The sequence below is a fragment of the Anser cygnoides genome, chromosome 1 (genome assembly GCF_040182565.1).
Source record: "Anser cygnoides isolate HZ-2024a breed goose chromosome 1, Taihu_goose_T2T_genome, whole genome shotgun sequence".
Lineage (NCBI taxonomy): Eukaryota > Metazoa > Chordata > Aves > Anseriformes > Anatidae > Anser > Anser cygnoides.
Window position 1 is genome coordinate 67,572,027 of NC_089873.1, and position 25,482 is coordinate 67,597,508.

Below are 25,482 nucleotides of genomic sequence, written 5' to 3' on the forward strand. Positions count from 1 at the left end.
TAAAGTCACTATCAGATTTGCAAAATTAACATTCCCTTTGAACCTCTGCAAAATAACCTCAGCCAGCGAAACATGCAAAAAGTCACAACAACAACAAAATTTTAAATCCCCCAATCCAGAAACAAATGAGAAAGAAAAACACCCTCGGGAAAAGTAAACTAATAAAATAATCTTCGCAAAACCTCTGTCCTCAGCAGTGTTTTCATCTGAAAAAGGGGGCAGAAAAAACCGCAGATTCCCTTAAGTCATGAGAGGCTTTGCTATTGCCAGTGATTTTATGGGGAGGGCGCTTGGACGCTGCTCTGGTGGGCAGGGATATAAAGCCGCAAAACAGATCCGTATCTGCAAACAGAGTGCTTCAAATAATTCCCAAACGCACCTTGGCTTTGTCTCCCTTCGCACTGCAAGCGGTTACTGAGACCCCTTTGAGTGCTGGTCTGCATCTGCACGCTTGCTCCCTTTGCAGCCGGTCTTGTACTGCCGGGCTGGAAAATGGTGGGGGGGCGTGGGGGGGTGGAAATCCTCCGAGTGCAGCGTGGAGGCTAGGATTGCAGAGGAAGCTGAGGCCTCCAGCCCTGCACAGGAAGCAATCTTAGAGCAGGCCTTAAATGCCAGATTCCAGGCAGAGTTTAACTAACCACTGACAGCTCTGTAAACAAAGCAGGGACAAAAAGAGAACAGCTTTCCCTTTTCTGGTAGTCATTTTTGGTTTGGGGGCTGCAGGGGAATTCTGTAATACTCGGCTTGATGGGATATAAACCAAGGCTGAAAAGGCTTTGTATATGAAGAACTGTAAAGGGGAAAATATTTCATGGACTAAATCATAAAGAAGAAGGTAGGGCACGGGGAAAATGCATGGATTAAGCTGCAAAAAATATTGCTACTTTTGGTTCTTTGAGAACGATTTATACATAGCTTGGCTCCTCCTGGGCGGTATTTAAAAGCTCTGACTTTTTTTTCTTCTTTTTGCTTTTTTTTCTTTTTTTTCCTCATTTTTTTCTCTTTTTCTCTTTTTTCTTTTTTTTCTTTCCTTTTTTCTTTTGTTTTTGTTTTTCCTTCTCTTCTCTTCTCTTCTCTTCTCTTCTCTTCTCTTCTCTTCTCTTCTCTTCTCTTCTCTTCTCTTCTCTTCTCTTCTCTTCTCTTCTCTTCTCTTCTCTTCTCTTCTCTTCTCTTCTCTTCTCTTCTCTTCTCTTCTCTTCTCTTCTCTTCTCTTCTCTTCTCTTCTCTTCTCTTCTCTTCTCTTCTCTTCTCTTCTCTTCTCTTCTCTTCTCTTCTCTTCTCTTCTCTTCTCTTCTCTTCTCTTCTCTTCTCTTCTCTTCTCTTCTCTTCTCTTCTCTTCTCTTCTCTTCTCTTCTCTTCTCTTCTCTTCTCTTCTCTTCTCCTCCTTTCTCCTTTTTTGAAGGGGGGATGGGGACAGACGAACGGGGGCAAGCTTTTGCAAAACTTTTCATTATCTGTGCTGTTAGAGAAAACAAGAAATCTCTTGTGCAGCATTTTTACTGCTTCCAGTAAAAACTGGAAGCTTAAAGTTAAAATCCTGCTGAATTGTTGCTTTTGTTTGTAGGAAAAGACCTGTGACGTTACAAATAGCTAGTCTGCGGCTAGCAGATGTATACAGTCCTTACTTAAAGCATGTTGATTTAATTTTAACTAGGAAACTAAACTCAGGCATGGGCTATGTTTATCCTACAAGGCATTTCATTAATCTTGTTTATCTCAACAATACTGAGGAAGTTACATTTTTTGATAGAAAAAGAAAATTGTTACAGTGAAGTTAAGAAAGCAAAACAAAACTAAATGGACTCAGTTGGTTAAATGCATTCATTGCATTTTCTCTCTCATCTGAGTGGTCATCTCCCTTTTAGGTTTGGATCCTTCCAGAGCTCTGAACACTTGAACACCCACCATGGATGACTTTGAACGCCGCAGAGAACTCAGGAGGCAAAAGCGTGAGGAAATGCGCCTTGAAGCAGAGAGGTGAGGTAGTACGTATGGAAAATGGTGCTGGTGGCTTGACTTTTATTAGCAGTGGCTTTGAGGATTTCTGTCTTAAATTCCAAAGTATGCTGCAGCTAACCAAAGAGTTCTTGCTAAAAATGTATGCCGAATGGCTTTAGTTAATATCATGGGAGAAGTTAGAAGTCAGTGGTGTCTGGTGCCTAAATCCCTTAGGCTGTTATAAATGCCCTGGTTTCCAGTTATTTTGTTGTATGGATGAATGTAAACAGTGAAGGTGAACTATGGCAACATGAAATTATTGATAGGAAAACTCATGCTCAAATGCTGTGTGAGTGTTTGCTGTACAGAAGGGATTTTTTTGTGTTTCTAGACACAGCTAAAATTATAGGATCTCAGTTGAAAGATAAAATACCCTTGGTATATGTGGTATAGCATATCTGTGATTTGTGTGCCGCTACTGTGCAACTGGTATTATCTCTGTAGTGCCTATCATTATTTATTTACAGCCACTTCACATGGACAATAAGGGCAGCATTTGCTACTGGTTATTACAGATTTACTTTGGTGCAAATGAGAACAGAACATGACATAGGTACAATGATGTCCATTTATGAAATAAGCATGAAGATATTCAGAATGACATTTCTTTAACCCCATTTCATATTTGTACAGTTCCATTTGCTTTAATGCAATTTCCTATTTTTTATACTGGAATAAGTAGGGAGAAAGGCTCTACTTTTGTAGTTTCTTTCTTGATATAAAGATTTGATGTAGTTTATTAACACCACAGTGATTAAAAAAAAAAAAAAGAACAAAACCAGAGCTACAGAGCTTGGTTTTAAGCATATTTTGTTCTCATTTTTGTGTTTAGTTTTGAATATGGACTTCATTTTTGTTTCTGTTTTTTTCCCATGCACTAACAAAACTGTGGTGTTTCAGGTTCTGCATGCTGTAGAGAAAATACCTTTTTTTTTTTTTTCCCAAGTGGTTTTAAATGGAAATCAGCAGTCAGCAGAATGCAATGCCAAATATATTTTGTATGTCTGTTCTGAGCTTTTTAATAAAGCCTTGCTTACATAGCAGGGCTCTGTGATGGACACTGATGGTGCACTCCCAGGTAGAGAAGATGTAACAGCCACCTTTCTTTTGAAAGGAAGTGTTGCCTTGGAGAACTGGGCTCGTGAGCTCTTGTCAGGCTATAAGCTGAATTTGTGAGCTCTGGAAAGCAGCAGTGTTGCCTGCAGATAAATAAACTCACACGAAGCGTGGTGGCCAAAGAGAAATGAGGCAGTAACCTCCCTTTGCAAAACTCAGCATCACCTGGTCAGAGACCACTCCCAAAAGGCAGAGGGGTGAATCTGCCGTGGCACTAAGAGACCTTCTTATCCCAGAAAGTTCCTCTCTAGGCCTGTGGTGATGTATTTTGGTTGGACAGCATGGGAGGAATTGCAGAGCCTGTGCCAGCACAAACGTGGTCTGCTGGGTAACCAGAGATCTGCTGCATCTAGCGGTATCTGGCTTGCACTTCCTATCACAGTGTTCATTTAGGCAGAAATGAGATGAAATGAAGGAAGGTTTGTGCTGTAGCTGTTGATGTGGGCACAAATGCTGGGCGCATACACCAGCTGGAAAGAAGTCTGCTGTTTATCTGAGGAGTCAGAAACACTCAGATGTATCGCATGCTGGAGGTCTGGACTGAGGCCCATTTACACTCAATGTACATTCACTCCATATGCATCCATTTTAGCAGATTTTTAACAGGGCCATATAATGAGAACACATGGTATTTATATACTTCTAGTATACTTCTACTTAAAAAACAACAACACACTTTGAAAGGAAAGGCTGAGAGTTTAAGGTTTATTGCTAATACATGTACTCAGATGCCTGCTGAGAATTCTGGGGTGTGTAGTCAGAGAGTTATTTTCTGCCATGGAAAAGTGCCACTTGAGCTTCCCTGTGATGCCGTTCAAACTCTTAGACAAGCGTGCTGAGACTGTGGAGTGATCTGGACACCAGTGATGTGGTGGGACCAGCTTGTGGATGCAATGACAGCTGCAGGAGTTTGGGGGTAATGGGGTCTGTCCTCGCTGTCCAAGAAATAGAAATACAGTACTTCCAGTCACTGTGTAACACACAGGTTGGGCTGTCCCTGTTCATGCACAGAGAAAACAGAGCTCTAGGGAGACAAAAGCTGCAACCACCAGCGCAGCTGTGGCCTTTGAAGGACCTGTCCCCGGGGAGCCCTGAGGGTTGATGGCTCTGCCTCGCTGCGTGATCGGGAAGTCAAGTGCTTGAGCAAGAGAGTGATGGCCTCTGAGGTGGGAAACAGCCCCAGCCCACCCATGCATCCTTTTGGGAAGTGTTTTTGCGATGCCTAAGGCAGCTCTGCTGTGTTTTTTTTTTTTTTTTTTTTTTTTTTGTGGTAACCTTTGTGGAGGGGATGAAATTGATGCAAGCCCGGCTGGAGGAGAAGGGCTTGGGCCTGTTTCCCCATTTTCTGCTCAGTTGCTGCAGAAGCACTCTGCCCTTTCCCACACATTTGAAGACTCTTAGCAATAAATTGCTGTATTCTAAATCTTGCTGCACTCCCTCTGCTGCTGCCAACTTCAAGCATTCAAGTATCATGAGTCAGGCCCCTTGAAAGTCACAAGACTGCTTTAAAAATCTTGAGATCTTAAAAATAATTTAGTCTGGCCTTTTTATTTTAGGTTTGCCTTAGCAATAACAGAGCCTGATAATAACAGAGCCTGATTCTCAAGTTTGGATGTGACTCTTGGAGCTGAGGCTTCACGAAACCCACCCCAGCAGGGACAAGGCCAGGGAGGAGCTGAGCATTGGTTCTGCCTGCATAGCAAATCGAGCCAAGGGCAGCAGGATTTAGGCAGTTATTAGCAAATGGATGTGTAAAACTGGATTATTTTTGGTGAAATCACATCTTAGGGATTTGGACATCACTTTCACTTTAAAAAATATGTCTACAACATGTTTGTGTACATGTCTTTTCTCCTACTTTAAACCACAGCAGTCTGCTTGCCAGACCTCCCTGGGTCTGAAGGCTTTCAGGTGTTTGATCAGGTGAACAGTGAGTTCCTGGAGAGCAGCACGGGGGCTGAAGGTACACCGTTTGCTCTGAGCATCGGTACCTGCTGCACAGGGCATTTTCCTGCACGTCCCCTCAGTGTATGGCTGTATGTAGCCTTTCCACAAGGAAGCTGCTGATCGTTATTTCTGCTGGGAGATGGACAGACGGGTGGTTATGTGTAGGCTGTAGCATATTTCCTAGGTCTCCCAGAAACTGTTTAGGCTTCTTGGAGTCAAACAGTAAACCCAGAAGTGAAAACAGCCATATCCAACAGCACTATTTGTAACTCGGCCAGCCGCAGTGACGCATTTTGCCATTTCCTGGGTTAAAGGCACATGGAGAGTTTATCTTCTCAGCCTGACATCCACGCCCAAGAGAGATCAAGGGATCAAGGGGTGAGGATGGCTTATAGCATGCATGGACTCATGGGCTCATGCTTGTGAGGGGGTGACTTGACACTGTTTTGTCTTCCCCAGAGGCTGTGTGAGGCCTAGTCAGTGTCCATGTACCATCAGCACCGCAGGTGTCCATCATGCTAGAGCCACTGACACCCGTCCATTGACATCTGATTTCTGGAGATGCTTAGGGCAAGTCCAGTCCATGAGGGCTGGTGGTAGGCTTTGTTATTGCTGTTGCTCCCCATTGGAAAGCTGGTGAAAACGGTGCTTTGTTGTGGTGTGTAGCCCTGGCACTCTGGGTTGAGTGCTTAGGAGTGATCCCGAGGAAGCTGCCTTTTTCTTTTAAAGATCAGCAGAGTGGTTCACCCTTGGCACATGCTTTGGCTAGTAGTTCATACCGTAGCAGCTCAGTTATAAATGGCTACCAACTCGGAAAGCTAGTGTTTCATCAGCATTTCACACTCTTACCATTTCAAGGTATCCTACATGTCCTGGATTCTCCCCCACAGGCCTGCCATACCCACCCAGAAACTTTTTCCAGCTGGAATTTTTTGGCTTTTTATATTTGCCTGGGATCTCTGGAGGCCTATCAGCTGGTTTGGAGTAGCTACACACACCTGTCTAGGGGGCATGTGTCCGACAGTGGGCACAGGGCTTGCCCACAGGGTGTCAGGTTTATGGCATGTACTTGGGCTGGCAGGGCCCCAGCAGCTCTTGTACCTCCTGGATGAACAAGACTTTCCAGACACAGACTGGAAAGCCCAGGACAAAGCATGGCAGTGTTAACTGTTCCAGTCTGCTAGCATTTTACATGTGGGTTGTACTACACAGGTGCAAGGGCAGGGGAAATCAGACCCTGCCAGCTGTTTGGGTGACGGGGTGTGCTACATCTCTGGAACTGCTGTGGGGGGGAGCTGAGGCTTCATCCTGCTCCTTGGTGGCTGAGGGAGACCTATGCATGGGCCTGAGCTGGCTGAAGCTTTCCATTGCTTTCAGTGGGCTTTGAATTAACCCATACCTGAGATATTCTAGCCAGATGACTTATGAGACAGTCTCAGTGGCAGCCTTGAAGGAGCTGGATGAACACTTCGCCTTCCCAGCCAAAGGGTAAATACCATGCTGGGATATCAGGGCTGTCACAGAAATACGTTGCATTTGATGAAAAAAATCACATCTGTATCTAAAGCACAATGGGCTGATTTCTTTCAACAAATACTACTTGCTGCTTTGTGTTTCTTCCTGTGCAATAAAAGATGTTCTCTGGCCATTGGTCTTTGTCATTTGGATGACGTTGTAGCTGACACTGGAAGAATTCAGCCTAGGATTGGGTGGAGTGTGCATGTGTGCACACCCACAGTGAAACATTGATATGAAACACTTCTTGAAGTGGCAGAAGACCTCCTTCCATGACTTCAGCAAGACTGAGAGCAAAAATTGGACCCTTGAACTCTCTGAAGAATAGCTCTCAGGTTAACCTCCTTAGCACATAAGCCGTGGTTTTACAATTGTCTGACTTGCCAGTGCCCCAGCAATGTATTTTCACCTTTCCATGGTGTCAGGGCTCTTTTAAAAATTATACTAGCAAGCCAATCCAGTTTGCTTCATTTCTATACCATCACTGCTGCAGACTTTGGGGAGGTGTCAGGGTCGGTGTCAGACATTGAATCTGAATCACAGTTTTGCTCTGCATAATGTTCATCCCCAAGGGGTTGCAGGTCATTTCACAGGGAAGGAGAGATATGGGTCATCCTGTTGTAGAAATACAGTAGAGAGAAATGGTTATCTAGCAGCAAGTCATGAGTCATTAAAAAGGCTCTCTAAAACCACCCCATTACTTTGTGGGCTGTGTAGGATCTCCTGACAAAAGCTATAGCTGTCCTGACTAGAGGACTCATCTCCTTGCAGACCAGTAATTAAACATATGCTAAAAGGGACAGACTCAAGTGTCTTCTACATTTATACTGTAAATAATAGCATTTTAGCATTAATTACTAAAGGCAGTAGTTAAGGTGTTGTTTTTTTGTTTGTTTTTTAATATTTAACAGTTAAATCACAAACTCTCTCCAGCTTATCATTTGAACAGTTTCATGAGGTAGTGTGGTTCAAGTTCGTAGTCATAGGTTAGGAAATGTTTGTAAAAATAACCTAGCTTTCAGACTGGGGATGGAGGCAGCCTGCAGCAGGCTGAAAATCTTCCTGGGGTGTTCAATGCAACTTCAGTTAAAAGAGGGCACATGGTTAATACCAAAACATATATTGGCACAACTGAAAGAGAAGTCAACTGAATTTAACTCCAGATATGTGAAGGTATGTACAGAACCATGAAGGCATCTAACATGCCTTTTACTTGTGTGACTGCTCATCCTGAGGGTGGTGTAGCTCAGGTAAGCATACCGATGGCTGATTCCACAAGTTAAGAATGTAAAGCCTGCAGGACCAGACAGAGTATGTCCTTGCCGAACTTAATGAGAAGTGTGTTGCTCATCTGGACAGGTAAAAAAAAGGAGATATTTGCTACCATGCGGTCTTCATATGGCTGCAGAGCAAGGAAGGGTCATCCTTGTCAGCCACAAAGTGGCCAATTTCTATTCTCCTGTACAAGAGAGCTTAGGTGAGGATAAGTGTGTATTAATATTAGATCAACATCAAATGACCACAAACAGCTTTTCAAACTGTTTTTTATTCCTGAAATTGAGTTATCTCTGGGATAGAGTGTACATCATTGACAAATGGTAAACAGTGTTAAAATGTTAAAAATAAACAGACAGTTCCTTTTTATTTATCACCTACTTTTTAAAACACTGGGAGTTGCCCATGACTTGTTCCTGAATGTCTGGTTCCAGTTTTATTAACAGCTTTCAGAGATCGTGCTTCAGTTCAGGCTTGTGTAACTGAATGACGATTATGATCTTAATACCTTGTAACTCGCTGTAAGTTTTCAAGGAGTGTGTGTTTAAGCATATGAAAGCTGACTTCATATGCTTAGCAAAGAGTTTCCTAATGTTCATGACTTATTTCAGAATAATACTTTCAAAAATGTCATCCTCTGTCCTCCTGAGTACTGTGTTCTTGTCTAGTCCGGTCCTCTTTTGGTACTAAAACACAAGATGCAGAGGCTTTATCTCTCTTTGTTCTCTTTATATATCCTGAAGTTTCAAGTTCAAGGGTATCTGCTTGTCTTTCCATGAAATGCCTTCTGGAAAATGTGAGACATGACATCTTCTGCCCGGGAATTAAACATTAAAAATAATAATAATTTAAAAAATGATTAGAAGTGCATGAGGATTGAGAACAAATTGAGGCAAAGTACTCCAGCTGTTAATCTGTTTTCTGAGCTACTTTGAATTTCAGGACTGGCGGGAAATATTTGGATTGTCTAGGTGAGTTTGACCCTGCATGTTACATTGATCACTATTCTTAGAGTTTGCTCTTAACCCAGGCAAAAAAACATGATTCAGCCTCCTTAAAGACTGCCATACTGCTATCATTCTCAAGTGAGGGTGGATACTAGACAAATCTGTGCTATTCTAGCATTTCAGATGCCCTGGAGGTAGTAACCAAACATAGGTGAACATGAGTAGTGTCCTACTGCTTTTTTTTTAACAGCTACTGTGCATTTTGAAGATAATACTTTCTTTAAATGTCCTGATGGAGAAATGTTTTATAAAAGAAGCTTTGTTCTTCCAAATAGCCAGACATGCAGAATATAAACTTTACTGAGCTAACCCCACTGTAGTTCCTAGCAGACAACAAAACAGGCTTCTTAGTATTTCAGATATTAATCTCACATGTAAGTTAAGATTATTCTGTAATTTCTGTACTACACTTACCATACCAGCTAGGCTTTTAGGAGAGTCCAAATCTAGCACCCAGACAGCTGGCAAAATGCCATGTCTTTCACCTCTTTCAGCAAAGTGGAAGGTTTGCTTTGGAAGCACCAAGAAGTATTAGAAATTCCTGGGTGAAAAGCCCCTCTCCCCAGCATATAGCCAGCTAACCCACCTACCCCAAAGGGAAGTCTACCTTTCTGTTTCCTACTGTATTTTTATTAACTTTAATTAGACTGAAGCCTTTGATGAACTGGATCTTATTTAAATCTTATTTAAATGGCTACTAAATACAGACATTGAGGCGCAGCTTTTGCTGCTTGTAATTGAAAATTTTATGAATGCATATTTAAAAAGGGTACCATCTGTGGTGCAGGACCTTAACGTATTTTATCATGGTTTTAAGAATTACTGATGCATAGGCATTGCACAAAGAAAAACATGAAAGTGAAAGAATGGGGCCTGTGTAGTACAAGCATGTCAGTGGCTGTTCTGTCACATTTACGTGAAAAATAACATCTCTTTAATATCTTATGTGCAAATTGGCAGTATGCAGTCAATTAAGCTAGGATAGCCTCCAGCATTCTTGTGGCTGCCCATCTGCCATTGTATCTTCAAACAGTGCAAATTGTATCTACCTTCAGAATTGGCTCATACCAAAGACTTCGAGAAACTCAAAATGCAAAAAGCTACATTAACTCAACATTGACCAAAGGTTTGTGAAGGCACAGAGCCTTTGAACTTCCTGTACCAGCCACAGCTGAGCCGGGTGGTGCCTTTGACTACAAGTGTCTATGTCCTTTGGAGGCAGGCATGGCACCTCAGGTCCCCTGGCATCATTTTCTGTCCTTTGGCAAGGAATGCATCAGCACTTCATGTAGGTTACACTCTATGAAAGCTCAGTTAACTCAGTATGGCAGGGACAAAGACCACTGTCCTAAGACAATCCAGAATAAAGAAGGTTGGATTCTTGGTCCTTGGGTCTACTTTTATCAGATGCTTTCTTAGGTGGGTCAATCCCCCATCTTCGTTGATCTAGACAGACAGTTCTAGCTGGCAAATGAACCTGCAAGAACCATTGATGGTTCTATGGTTCATTGATGGTTCATGCTTGTTAGATTCCTAGGCCAGTCTCCCTTCATAAATAAAAACAATTGATCTGTATTTCTTTCTAGACAGTAAGCATTAGATTGAGCTCTCAGCTGCATGGTCACTTCCCACATGCTGATGGCCACAACTAGCACAAGAGGCAGAGCTGATTTATTTCATTGTATTAAGACTTGCCAGGCCATAGGATTGTGCATACATCATTGCACAAATGTATATGCTTATAAACAAGTTGGCTGAAAATCCTGCACCAACCCTTCTTCTCTTGATTAAAAAAAAAGGCCTTATTACTACTAATAATCTGCAACAATTTTTGTTTAAAGAAAAGCAAAAAGAGTACTGTGGTGTTTCCATAACAAAAGAAGATGACAGTTCAATATCCGTGTATCTCAAAAAGTATTTTCAGGGAAATACGTTGTGCACTGATGTATTCACCCGTAATAATATGTCCTATAGCCTGCATGTGCTTCTTGCAAGCAGCTCATGGCATACGCTGTGGTGGTGCAGCCTGCCCACCACACAGCCACATTGGGCCCTGAAGCTTTTCACGTGGAGGGTTATGAAGTGCTGCTCTGATGGCTGGTTACTTTTCCCAGCCCCTGCCATGCAGGCTGGTGCAGCTCTCCCTGCTGCTGCCAAAGAGGGAAGGTGGGAGCAAAGTGAGCGGAGATGTCCCACGCTGCCTCCCTGTTGCAGCACCTGCACCCTGGCCCCAGAGGCTGAGCACCACCTGTGGGTGCTGGGGCTGGGGATGACTGGGGCTGGGGGTCCTGAGCCCAGGTGCCAAGGTGCATGTGGTGACACGACATTGCATCTGCAACAGGTGTGGAGTACAGGCTGCTGTAGAAAGGAAAACACCAGAGTTAATTTGCTCCTTTGCTCTAAGCAGGAGAGAGCAACTGAAAATCATTCTCTAAAACTTAAAATTTCCGGACTTGGATGCAAATGATCTCTTAGGCTGTTACATTGCAATGTCTTCTTTTTAGTGAATAAGGATGTCATTATACTTGTTGCTTTATTGTTTCACTGTTGTTCAGGAGATACTGGGCTCAGAAAGATAAAAGTTAGTTAGGCACAAAAGAAATTGTAGTTATTACCCGACTATGAGACTCTTTCAAGAATGACATGAAAATGAGTTTAGCCAGTGGGTTTCTAGGAGCATCTGCTTCTCAATGTAAGTTTGCATTTTTATTAATGTCTTTATGATTTAATATCTGAAATTAAACCAGGTATCAGAAGATTAGATTTCCCCTTAAAAAATCTGAGGCTAATTTGTTTGTAGGGATAATAGATTAAATGAAGTCAAATGCTAACCAGTTTTACACATGAATAAGGACAGAGTGTAAACACTATCAAATGGCTGGCAGCCTGGATGAAGTTACCTTTTTACAGTTCAGTTCAAAGAACTATAGAGGAAAAATGTAATTTGCAAATGAAACTCCAAACTGATTTCAACTTGCAGAAGCATCTCATTTGGTCAATTAGATCCTGCATTTTTGGCTTTGTGCCGTCAAACAAAGCTTTAATTACTGAGGATAAATGTTTATGAGCAGCTTTATTTCTCTCATGATAACTTAATTATTAGCTTGCACTCAACAAAGATATTCCTTCTTACCATCAGATTGACCTTGTGTGATCAAGGTCTTTCATGAGACATCAGGTGGATGTGCTTCTTCGACAACTTAATTCATCACCACACAGCTCAAGAAATATTCCTGCCCAGAAATAAGGTCGGAGGGAGGGCAACTGCTCCTTAAAAAAGAAGTCCAGTGACAGCGCAGTTCCTATGGATGCTGGCATGCAGCATGACCAGAGGGCTGGTTGATAGAAGTGGTACAGCTACAGATGAGAAAGACCAGTAGCTGTGTCAGCCTTGTGGTTGGGTCCTTCTCTTCCTGGGGAGCAGTGAGGGTAATGGGAAGTGGAAAAGTAAGCAGGATGCTTTTCTTGTCGTTTATTGGAAAGTATAAACCAATGGGTAATGTATTTGGCAGTTAAAGGTCAGTCTCATCTTGGTTGACATTAAGAAAATATAAATAGATGTTGTTTTTCTCTCCTTTATGTCAAAGCCTGTTGGTTGGACTACATAAACTTGCATATTAATAACCTTGTTGGATAGGACTTTGTTAGATAGTCTGTTGAAAAATGGCCAGCAAGTTTGACATAGAAAATCGAAGGAAGGCTGTCACTCAACATCTAGTTGGGTCTGTCTTTTTGTTTAAAACAAACAAACAAACAAACAGTCTTTATCCCGTTCTTTTACCTGACATTTGCTCAAAACATGCTTCGGTTTTCTTTAAGGTAGCTCTTAACCTGTTTTCAAGGGAGACAAAATCTAAAAGCCAACACTAAGAACTGGTCTAGGAAGAGGTTATCTTCTAGGCAAACCACATTCTTCTTGTGCTGGGGCCATAAGAACAGTGTTGAAAAATTGGTACTGAAAAAAAGGGCTTCTTCAGTGATTTTAAGTGAATCCTCCATACTAGTACTTTCTTCTTCCACCAGCATGAGACAGCATCTTGTCTACTGGCGTTTAAACTGGTTCGCTCAAACAAGTGCTTCCTTCTTTGTTAGCTCTCTTTGTATGACACAAACCTGATGCAAGTCATGGTAAAATTTTAAGTCAATTAAATGCACACAGTGGAAAGTAACCAAATTACTGTGGCCGAAGATACCGCTTGTCAGCTGAGCCTCTTGAAATGGAGGTATCTTACTGTGAAACAGTGAGGAAGGGTAAGCCTATTTATGTTTAGACTGTGAGGTTTGCATAGATTTAATTCACTTGAGGTAAATGTCTGCAACTTCTATGTACACACAAGGCTTTTGTGACTGAGGTAAGGTGCATTGGTGTTGGACGGCCTGATAAGGAACCTGTGTTGATCTTCAGTGCTGGCATTTTCCATGCAAATCTGTCTTCTCTTACAGCTGCTTGTGTCTGCTGTTAATGTGGATCTGCAGAGAGATGGGAGGCACAGGTCATGGACAGGGAATCTCAGAGGCTGACCTTCCCATACCTTCATGTTACCATGTTGTTTGAGGTCAGGTGTAGATCATGGGAAGGCTGGTATTAGATAGGTGAATTAGGTGTCATGCACATCCACTGACTGCTGCTGACCACGTGTCAAGAAAAAGGGAGCTTTGAGACATTCTGCAAGCCACTGTGGAGTCAGCAAGTGGCTACAGCTATTCCTGGTCTTGGCAGCAGGCATCCTGCAATAGCTTGGAGTGTTACTGCTAGCTGTTTCAGAGGGGTATCCTGCAAAGATGGAGACAGACTAGAAAGCAAAATCTGAGCAATTTCACTTTTAAAGTGAGAAAAGCACTGCAGGAGTATCTAAGAACATATACACCTGCTTGTTCACAAGACATATAGCTTCTTACCACAAAAGGTTTTCCTATGCATAATAGCTAAATTCTTAGAAATATATATATATATATATATATAAATGGAAGAAGGAATGGTTTTCTTGATCAAAATCTTGACTTCAGTTAGTATATAGTGCAAGGTGGTTTCGTTTATAAAATTGCCAGCTGTCTAGCGATGAGGAGAAAATCAGATGCTCTATTTATCAATCTTGGGTATTTCTGAAAGGCGTTATTATAACACACTGGTGAGAATGATACAGGGATGAAGCTAGCCCCAGAGCAGAATGGCTTCTTAATATAAAGGATAAGCATTTTTCCATCTATATTTTTTGAACAGAGAAAGGAAGGAGGTGGTATAAACAGCTTTCAGTGAAGTGGAACGTTGGTGGAAAAACAAAACAAACCTCATAAACCAGGCCACTGTCCAGTGGCCTTTATGCAAATTCAAAAATGTTTTCAGCAAAAACTAGCTATCAGATTTTCACAAAAAGTCTTACACTTGTGAAGTCAGCAACCACAAAACACTGTCTTGACTCTTCCCACTTATTGCTTATCCTCTTGTGAGAGGACCATAGCACAAGACTTGAGAGGAGATCCCTTCCGATCATCTGTATGTCAATACTGTTTGTCCTTATGCCTCCACATGAGATGATTTGTATGGCACATCATGCAGTCCCTTGAGATGTAGTTCTCAACACCCAGTCTAGTTTTCTCTGCAGAAAAAAAAAAGACTGGACTGGAAGGAAAAAAGTTGTGAGCATTTTTACAGGTAAAATGGCTGAACAGGTATTTTCAGAAGGGTATGGAGTCCCCAGGAACAACATTGCTTCCTGCACCTGCTAAGCTGAACAGGACTTGCTGCTTTTCAAGTTCATTGTCAGCCCATACAAAATGAGAAGCTTTTTTAGGCACTGTTACTCAGAACATTCCCGAGATTCTCCAGCTGGCTATTACTGCACTGTCTTAATAAGGCAGCGCAATAGCCACAGAAGACAAGGAGATGGCTTTTCTAAACACTGGCTACACATGGATTCCTTTTATGGTCCAGCTTGCACAGTGGGGTATTCCACTGAAGGTCAGCGACATGGATAACAAAGTGCTTCCCACTGCAGCTTGCTTTCTGAGTGCAGGCATCATGTGTCTGGTGCCACATGTACAGCCCGCTCCAAGGAAGAGAAAGAAATAGCTGGGTAGGGAAATGTAGAAAGAGGGCAAAAAGAGCATGGGGTGCTGTGCTCACTGTGGCTGCAGGATGTAAATGTGAATGCCACGTGTAGAATGCATGCGCTTATGCTGGGCTGATACTCTGTTAAAAAAAAAAAAACAAAAAAAACTGAGAAACTTCTCAGTAGGGTTTCAGGGTTCAGGTCATCCCATAGCAATACCGAGGGCAAATTTTCATGTCATGCCCATGAATTCAGCTTTTCATTCTTGCAAAAAAATGGGATAGCGTGCTAATGACCTTTTCAAACCAGTGAGTTATGATGGCTGGAGGGGTTGTCTGTACTGGAATGTCACTAGATGAATTTGTTTAAGCAAAAGGGTTTTTAAAAGTTTTTTCCCCCTCTTTCTCTCTATACAAGCTAGTGAGTGTTTTCCTTCATTAGCATGTAATCATCCTCTTACACTGGAGGGCTGAATAAGTTCCTTCAGGGCTATTGTCTAATTTCTTACCAAAATATTTCAGGGAATGAGTGAGTCGTTTCAATAGTTCTAAAGAGAATGAATATATTGGTCATTAATTTAATATGAGAAAAAACCCTTCTAAGTAATGAAAATCTCATCATGTTTTGTTAGGCCTGAATGTATGTACAGGATATACATAAATTGAATGAAGAATATATATCTTCAAGGCACATCAGAAATGTTTAGGCATATTCAATAGGTCCATAATCTAATTTTTCTTTTACTGATTATTGTCAGATGGACTAATACAGTACCTAATAAACCATGAAGACAATGAAAGACTTGAATTGTGTCACCAGCTCTGACACTGAGAAAGAAGAAGCACTTGAAGGTGTTGTTTTGGTGACTCACATCTCAAAAGTCTAACTTTCTTCATCTGTTTCACTGTTGTTTCACTGGCTCCATCCTGATTTCACCTATTGTGCGCACATCATACTTACAATGAGATCCGGATGTACTGACTTTGATATCATTATAGGTCGTGCATGTTTGTGGTTATGCTGGCTTTGGAGAGAACGTGACTTGTCAGCCTGTTGGCTGTATGGTTTTGCTGGATGCAATACCTTGCTTTGAGGACATAACAGCATAAATGCACAGCATTGGAGCAAAGATCACAAGACATGCAGTTTGGTTAACAAAATCTTTTAAACCCTTGTCAATGCCTGCCGATAACAGAATTCTGAAATAGAAACAATTAAAGAATATGCTTTAAGGCAGGAAAGAGCTAGGAGGAAAGGGTTGGCCCTCACTTAAACTCAGAGGACCCATTTAGTAGGCTGCGTAATACCTTCATAGCTGTTGCATGTTATGTGTCATTCAATATTTTAAAACTGGCTATCATTCTTTTCAGTCTGAATCCTCTTTTCAGTGGCTGTGTGTGCTTAGCAATTAGTCTGGATTTAAGGAGTTGGTATAACTGAGAGCAGAGATCATCTGTCCTGTCCTCATTATACTGCTGGAAGAAAATATTGGTAAGATGTCTTGGTGGCTAGGAATGACTCTTCCGTCACCAACCCATCTTCCGTTATTTATTGGTTGTTCTTCCCTCTTGGGGAAGAACTTGGGCTGTACCCTGTCATCAGTTTTTAAGCCAAATTCTTTATGGAAGTCAATAGGGAGTCCTGCGCAAAGGGAAATGACATAATGTTGCCCTTTAGTCCTACCTACCGAGAAGCAGACTTGGGAAACATGCACATTTTCCTAATTACCAAGCACTGAATTTACAGCATGTGTTCATTTTCTATCGACATCCGGCAGCTACCCAACATATTGCAAATTGGGCCATTTGTATTCAAGACAATTGTTTTTAATAAAAATATTCTGAATGTTGTCTTTATTTGGATTACATATGGTAAATATTGAGGTCTTCACTGCTCTGAGGTACAGAATATGCCATTTTTATGAGAGACATTGACTGTTTGCTAAAATGTCTTCTTGTCCTACTGGAGTACATAAATAGTTAGTAGGCTGCCACCTTTTGCTCCAGCAGTAACTGCATTTTGCTAGAGATGTGCATCTCTGTAATTTGCAATGCACTTTTCATATGAAAGATGCTTCTGTGAATGTAAACTATTATCATCTGAGCTGTCAGCTTTTACAGGAGATGAGTTGCAGGTTGTGTACTTGATGGCCTACTTTTACAGTGTCTTCAAGTTGCTCCTCTGTAGGGCAGGATAAACAGAGTTGCAGAACGGCTTTAAAATGAAGACTTTTAAAATAGGATAATCTGTTTGCTAGTTAGAATTCAGACTCTTTAAGCCTGAAGTGCTTAAGTAGATGAAGGAAGTCTGTAAGCGTAAGGAATAAACATGGAGAAAGTTGGCCAGAGGGCACTGCTTCAAAGGTTGCTAGAGGTGATTCCTTTTGTTGGAAAGAGTAAAGAAGGACATTATATTTTCATTATATTTTCTTTTTTACTCCTTCCCCTTAGCACTGGACTGCCTCTGTTATGGTATACATTGTTTGTACACCCCTCCTAACAAGAGCAACTGAGATCGTGTCTTTTTTTTTTTTTTAATGCTAAATATATATATATATATCTTTTTCACCCGGGTAACATGGTAGCGCTGTTCCTTTAGCTTTGCTGATAGGGAACTGAGAGAGACTCATTGGCACAGCCAAAAACCTAGCAGATGGGATGGATGAATCCTCTCTTCTTGCCTGTTTACTTATTAGATTTTTCTTCAAGCTGCAGAATTTGGAGAATGATGTTGAAATCACCAGTCCCAGAGTTTTCACCACCGTCATTTTGGTACTGGCCATTTTTAGAAGGGAAAGTCATGAAAAATCATCTTACATGGCAGGCAGTGAGACTCCACCTCCGCAAGTGTTGAGGTCTTTAGATTGCAGGTTGGCCTGCCTCTGTCGTTTACATTTAACAAAAACTTCTTGTACATTTTGTTGCACAAAAAATTGGATGTGAAGCCTTCATTCATTTCTGCCACTCACTTACTGTTGACTCTTGGATGTCGATATGGAGATGTTTCAGTGCATGTGCTGGTGATTTCTCAGGCGAGGGAGGATGACCAGGCTGACAGCCTGATAATGCTGTACTTGGTCACTGTTGGGTGCCTGGCACTGAGGTGGCATCAGCTGCTTTGCACAGCCTGCAGGGAGTTTGCGGGGCTGCCCTGTTCTTAATCTGCTAAATACTTACAGAAGCTGGAGAGGAGCAACAGCACCTCGTTGTAGCCCTTTTCCACTGGATTTTGTGGATTTCTACCTGGTATAGCTTTTGTTTAAGGGTAGACTGAAGTGTCTTTCAAGTGCCTGTGCAAGCTTTAGAGGCGCAGCTTGAATGGTCAGTAGATAGGGCACTTTAACACATTGCTGAGTGTCTGTGTGAGAGAAGGACGCAGAAGACATCTGGAGACTTGTTCTGGCCAAAACTAACAAACATGATGCTTATTTTTTGGGAAAGCAATCAGAAAATAGGGCAGGAATCATACCAGACCCTTTGACTGAAAGTACTTTTCTGCCATTTGTGAACTGGTTTCACCATCTGGGATAGCAGCTATGGCCACATCAGATTATTATTTTTTCCCTGTTTTTGTCTTACTCTTTTTTTTTTTTTTTTAAACCAGAGCCACATCCCTGTTTCTTGTAAATGTGCCTTTGTCATCACGGGTTTAGGCTGTCATAACACATTTTACCTCAAGCTCCATCTTTAATCACTTAGTGGCAGACCTGGGAATAGAAGCCACATCTCAGCCACGGGACCGCATCGTCTCACTGAGGCAGAGAACAGCTGCGAGCTTTCTTACAGAGCAGCCTGGTCTGCAGTTTGCCTGCAAGCTGTGTTTCAGGCATCTCGTAAACTGGGTCAAACACAACCTCACCTTTTAATAAAGAGCAATGCAAGTCTCAAAAGATACAGGACTGCTTGTGATCTTGTTTATGCAGAGGAAGGGAACATGGCAGTTGAGCCTGTACATTTAGTGAGCATTGCGAACAGATAATAGATTGAGACTTTCAGGAAAAAAATAAGTCACTTATGTAATTCAACTCCCTTTGCTAGACTTCCTCCTTCCTAGCCGCACTCCCCACTATTTATCAATTAAATATGCTAGGAATAGTGAGCTGCTGGCCACAGAGTTGGGGAGGGGGTGAAATAATGGTTATTATCCCGTTCCAAAAGCCATAACGCTGGATACCAGAAAGAATGAGAGTCAGATGTAGATGATGCTGTTGAGTTGCCATTGGTAGAACAGAATGTACTGTACTATCCAGCCATGGTCGCTGCTTTGTCTAAAACCATATACTATGACTGAAATGTGGATGTCAGTCTGTAGCACGTGTGTGGTTTATAGGCTCCTCGTTATGTCGCTAAACTGTGTGCAATAGATTAAACTGCCATTAAAATTCCATGTCTCAAAACAGTTTATTTTGCTGTGCTAACTCTCCTCTGCTTCCACAGAGAGTTATATGCAAGTGAAGACTCTTATCATTCAGGCAGAGGTTCCTGTTTGTTATTCCTTCTGTGGACAAAATTCTTACTGGTTTACCCTTAAAAAAAAGAGGGGGGTGGGGTGGGATTTTGGTGTCTGGGAGCTAGGAAAGAGTACTGAAAACTGGAAAAGCTATTCCAAACCCTTTTTTACAAATGGAATTGGTGAGGAGGGAAGGAGGGAAAGTTCTACATTTCCTGCAAGGCAACAATGAGCAGCCCTGGTTTTCTCCAGATGGAGAAAACTCTCTGAAGTGGTAAATTGTTCCATGAAGAAATAAGGGTAGAGGCCTTGCATACTGATACTGAGCTGCGAACAGCATGTCCTGAGAGAGCTGCGGAACAGGGCAAATTGCTCTCTGTTTTTATGGGGGGGAGACAGGGTCGATGTTATCGCCATGAAACATGTGCTGCTGCAACGTGAATCACTTTGCTGCTTGGGTTCTCCCTGCGTTAGTTAAGTCATCCTTAGCAACCCCTCTTTCTGCTATGCTTAACTTCAAACCAGTGGTGTTTCAGTACTATCTGGAGTCACAGATTAGAAACCAGCACCAAAGTTTTGAACTGAATATGAACTCAAAATTAATTTGAGCTGTTATTCTTTTCTTGAAATGAAACTCAGTCCAAAACATTACTTTAAAAGTCTCCTTTTAATTCAAATATTAACTTGAATTGAAGGAGCCTGACCCAAGCCAAACAAAACCTGAGCTTACAAATATACATCTCTCGACCTTCGTGATCATAACTATACCACAAAGTCCATTACGTATAGGCAGTGAAAAGAAAGGCCTCTGGTCTGAAATTCTTGTAGTCTAATGGGGTCTAATACCATGGGGTATCTCTGCAAAGTCTCCCATGGATTTCAACAGTATATTCCCAAATAAATTGCTTTTTAAAATTTGCTTTGCCTCGTTGGAAGCTGAAGGCAACGAAGACAGTAGGATTATATGTGGGCGACTACTGGGAGCAATTAGCCCCTCTTTCTTTCAAGCTCTTCATGTCATCCCTATCTGTCCTCTCCTCTCTGTTCCCCTTCTGTTCTGAATGTGAAATGCCTCAAAGCTGAGGTCGAAGCTTGCCATGTGAGCCAAAAACTGCTTACTTGCATAGATGTCTTCAGAAGATGTGTGGGGCTTTGGATTCCTGTTTCTTTTAAATTTAAACAATTTAAACAAGTTCTGCATATTTCTCAGTCCCTCTAAAAGACCAAAAAAAAAAAAAAAAAGACTTGGAAAGGGAATAAGCTTTTAAAGATTCTCCTGTCTGATGGGTTCCTGGCAAACCCTGCTCGTGTCACTCTGTCCTGTGTGGTTTCCCAGGTGCAGGATTGTGCTTGTGGCACCTGGTTGGTGTGGGGGCCCCAGCACGGTCTCCTCCTGGCTTGTCCCAGGTACAAACTGCACCGGGCTTGTGCTGTGCAGGAGCCCTGGGCACCCACGGAGGTGCTGAGCAACTTGTATGCTTGTTATTTCAGCCCAGCACCTCGCCTTGCTGGCCTTCATGACAATGGGTATTTGGCTTGTGATAAATACCAAGGTTTTTTCCCTTTCCTCCCTCTAGTATTTAATGGTCAATTGTCAGCATCCAGGAAAGCTGTGTTTAGACTGCATTGGAAACAGGTACCAATACGGCTAGCTGACGCAAGAGTAGTATATTTTCCATTTTAATAGTTCTTTAAACAGGTCCAGCATTCGTATACAGCTCCTTTGTTGGAATAAAAATCTTTGTCATAGGCTACCAGACAGCTATAAATAGCCGTGGTGAGTATTTATGCTGAGGATAATCTCAAGAGAAGGTATTTTTAACTTTGCACGTTGTTTAGAATAGGAAATTCTTTTAATGCCCACATTTTCCATTCCTGGTGCCATTAGCTTTTCCCCACCCCCTCTTATGCTGTGTGCATTGCTCTTTCTTTCTCCCTCTCATTTCCTTTAAGGTTCAAGGTTATAGCCAATCTGCTCCAGAGGCAGACTTGAGTTTATTATTTTTTTTTTTAAAGAAAATGCTAACTTTGGCCTTTTGTGACTATGTGGGAATTCAGTTCATTTCATGGGGCTATCAGAATGTAAACGAGATATCTCACTAGGCTGTCACCGCAAATTAGGTAATGAATGAGCACTTTATTTCTCTAGCACATGGAACTAATGCGCTTGTTAGAATAACAGTGGCCAATCTATTTTATACTCCCACAGAAAGTATTCCACTTTTTTTGGCAAGTTTGTGGGAGCTGCTACTTGTACCAATACTCAAGCTAATGCTGGGCAAAAAAAAAAAAAAAAAAAAAAAAAGTATCAGGCTGAACGATGCTTGTAATTTAAAAACATGGTTCTCAGCAAAGCCCAATCCTACACGAGTCAATAAATAACTGTAACCTACAAAATAGTCAAATGTTGTGTTAACTTGAGAGAAAGTACTGTGTGGACTGTGGGACAAATTCAAAGCAGTTATAACCTGACACACAGCCTTTGAGAGAAGTTCACAGCTGACATGTGAACAGTTATTTTGCCCAGTTAGACTTTTTTTTTATTATTTAAAAAAAAAGAAAAGATTTTTTTTCGTCTTAAAAGAGACCGAAGCATGCAGAGCCTCACAGTTAATGGAAGTTGGGTAGCTTTGCAGGCAAAACCAAGATGATCAGTACGAACTTTTAGCTAATTATTTGATGTCTATAGTTAGGTGAGATTTGTACTGTTCAGATAGTTGGATTTTTACATGTTTTTCAGTAACTCGAGAAAGAGACAAGCACCTTGTGAGATTTTTTTGAAAGCTCTTATGATCTGTAATGGGACTCTGCAGAAGTCAATCTGTGCATGCTCTTGAAAATGTCACCAATGCTCCCTGCTACTGCCACCAGCTGTGGGGCACCCTTTTAGCCCCTGTGAGAGTGATGGTGCTTTTGGAGGTGAAAGGTGAGTGTTTCAAGGCTCATTTCCTCTGTAGAGGTGATAAGGATAGGATTTGTGGCCTGTGAGCTACCTGCCCTGTTCTACAAAGAGTGCTGTTGACTTCATGGAAGTTGTGTTTTTGACAACCCGTATTCCTGTTAGATTTGGCTACTATATTTGTATTCGTCACATAAATATGTAGGCAGATGTGTACGCATACCCTGCAGTTTTGAAACACTGCCACCCCTGACGCAAGGGGTGGCAACCAGACAGCCCACTTGCCATGCTGACGGTGACAGGGAGAAGAAACTGGGAGGATGGGAGAGCTCAAGGAAACCCTTTTTGGTGCAGACTGCACCAAACTTGAAAGGCTTGCCAAGTGAGCAGTGTGACATTCACAAAGATCAGGGTTTAATTTCCCATCTGTAATGTTGTTTGTCAGAAGACCACAGGTTATTAAACATTACTGCTACACAGAACGTTTGACCTTCAAGACTACTGTAAATGTTAGGGAAACATGCAGGCTGCTTGGAGACTGGAGAGAGGCTGGGTGCTCAGGTATGCCTTGCTGGAGAAACTGCTTGTGGTATCCTTCAAGTAGACAGGCAAAAATGCTGGGGTCTTCTGCCCAAAGGCAGCTGATGACCTACCACAGGCAGATTTTTGTGGTCTTGGAAGGTCTTTGCTGAAAACCATCCACAGTTCACCTGGGAGAGAGTCTGGGGAGTAGAGCCAGTGAGTACACAGTAAGCACAACTATCTTCTGGGGACTGGGTGGGCAAAACCCAGGGGAAAAGCAGCAACCAGCTGGATGCAGGGCTCAGTTTCATTTCTCACCCAGGGTCAGTACTGGCCATGCCCTTACAGCAAACGAGGTCAGAAACATTTGGATATCAGCAAGGAGAGGGCTGGTGGATCCCAGCCACGTTGACTTCTGTACTCCCAAGTCAGAGGTGGCAGGGAACATCATGAACGGAGGTTTTCTGCATGTGCCATAGCCTTAACAGAGAGGCAGCTTTGCTGAGTTAGCTTGCAAGGATGCCAGGTGTAATGTGTCTACTAACACCTGGCTGGAGACCACCAAGTTTCTCACATTCTCAGTTTATGGGATTTAGTCAAATGATTACTTTCGCAGTTACCTTGCCTTTCTTATCTGATGAAACCATGGCTATATTATATTTTAACATTTTTCTACTTTCTCTGTTGTCTAGAATGTGATGAGATCAAATTTCCCCCTTCTGTCATGAACATTAGTAGCTTAATTTTTTTTATATGAAGTTTTCTCAACAATAAAATCTCTCCCAGGCTGCAGTTACATAATATTCAAGGTCACAGTAATCACAACAGAATCCATCTCACTTAGCAGGATTGTGCTCATGGAAATGAAAATACCCCAGCAGGATTGTTTTGCAGGATTTTGCTACTGCACGCATAATTCATGAGACTTGATCCATAGAAGATGACATCATTTTTAGACCCATTGTATTGAGCTGTTCGTATCTTAGAATTTTTAGTTGTGAGATAGAACTAAAAGGCATATGGGTCATTGTCTCAGACCATAAGGCAAGGAACAACATTGTAACTGCAGAATTTCTGTAATATTCCTATACTGCACATATTCCTAGGGGCTTTTAATCCATTTAATTATTATTTTTTTAATTACTTTTAATCATTAATTAATGAAATTTAAAAAATATCAACAGGTGTATAGGCCAAAGGGTCTTCCGAGATATTTTGTGCTTTCAGTTCTTATGTTCCCTCTATTTCCTCCCCAGTCTTCTCAGCACCACAGTCCTACAACCATAGTTTGCAGTCCTTCTACCAGAAATTTCTCATGTCAGAGGAAAAGCTTTAATGCCTTTGACTGTGGGTGGAGGAATGGCAATGTAGGGGAAACCCATCAAACTGACTTGTTGCCTGGCCAGCTGTAAAATGTGTGGTGCTTTCTTCAGATTTTCTATATCTGGCATTCTTTCTCCTCTAGCCTTGCCTTTGAAAGTTGTGAGGTTGTGACTGTTTACAGAGAAACATAGAATCACAGAATGGTTTGGGTTGGAAGGGACCTTAAAGATCATTTAACTCCAACCCCCCTGCCATGGGCAGGGATGCCACCCACTAGATCAAGTTGGCCAAGGCCCCATCCAGCCTGGCCTTGAACACCTCCAGGGATGGGGCATCCACTATTTCTCTCAGCAGCCTGTTTTGGTGCCTCACTACCTTTACATTGAAGAATTTCCTCTTAATGTCTATTTTAGTATAGTTTCACTGAAAGACAAACCTATTGCTAAAGGGGATTCCTGTCCTCCTCTGAACTAGAAAACACAACTCGGTCTTCAGTATTGAAAAGTACATTGTAAACAAAGAGCCATATCCACTTGCTTGCTGTTTATGGGCTACCCTTCATGAAGTGGATGCAGGACATGACTGAGTGGGGACATTGTCATCAGTGAAGCTGCATAAAGATTAAATTTGTCTTGATCTTTATGAGGGACATTCTTGTGTAACTTCTTGCTAAAGGTGACTTGAGCAGCCATGTAGAAGCTCACAAAATATAGCCACTACTTGATCAAACCTTCTATTCTGAGTTTTCAGGAGCAAATAGGGCTAGCAATGGTCGATTTAACAAGTGGGGTAAGAATCTGTATTGCAGATATTCTCCTGTGCCCAATCTGTATGGGGAAGGAGAAGTATTTTACGTTGTCTCTTTAGGATGAACTGTAGGAGCTTGAGTGCTTGTCACTGCAATCCTTTGCATTTCCACTGCCAACATGGCAGTGATCCCTTCATCACAGTCTAGAAGTCTGCTACAAGTCTTCCGCTGCTGCTAATTCAGACTGAGCCTTTTACTCTTGTTAAAATACCAGCACTTTAGTAGCACAAGTAGCCATGTGCATCTTCAGACTGCAGTGTGCTGTGAAATGGCAACCTCATCACCTTGCTTTCCTTGAGTAAGGATACCTTCAACATTTCTGTGGAGGCTTCCAGCTGACCTGTGTGGGCTACAGTACTTGGGCATGTATACACTCACTGCTGTGAGAAGGATTTAGGAGTGGTGGGAGTGGATTGTAGAGTTTTGCTATGCTGGGGCCTGAGTGGGTTTGAAGTGCCCCCTTGCATTTCTGCAGGAAATCTACAGAAGTTCAGAGTCAAACTTAGCCTGTTTTGATCAAAATTGGCACTGTTCAATTACTCTAATGGAAGTATAGGGGGCTTACGATTTCTG

The 25,482-nt window shown here is 42.0% G+C and overlaps 1 protein-coding gene across 12 annotated transcripts in view; it reads left to right on the forward strand.

Moving 5' to 3' along the window:
- The window catches only part of CALD1 (caldesmon 1), a 194,010-nt gene that overhangs the window by 97,278 nt on the left and 71,250 nt on the right, over nucleotides 1-25,482 (forward strand). For 10 of the 12 annotated variants that reach the window (XM_048057960.2, XM_048058079.2, XM_048057778.2 and 7 more), the window contains one exon: nucleotides 1,866-1,977. In XM_048057960.2, coding sequence (XP_047913917.2) covers nucleotides 1,907-1,977 — 71 coding nt within the window. In that variant the 5' untranslated portion in view covers nucleotides 1,866-1,906. Of the gene's footprint in view, nucleotides 1-572; nucleotides 836-1,863; nucleotides 1,978-25,482 lie in introns of those variants that run through there. The other 2 variants (XM_066999031.1, XM_048057911.2) reach the window with 2 other exon arrangements.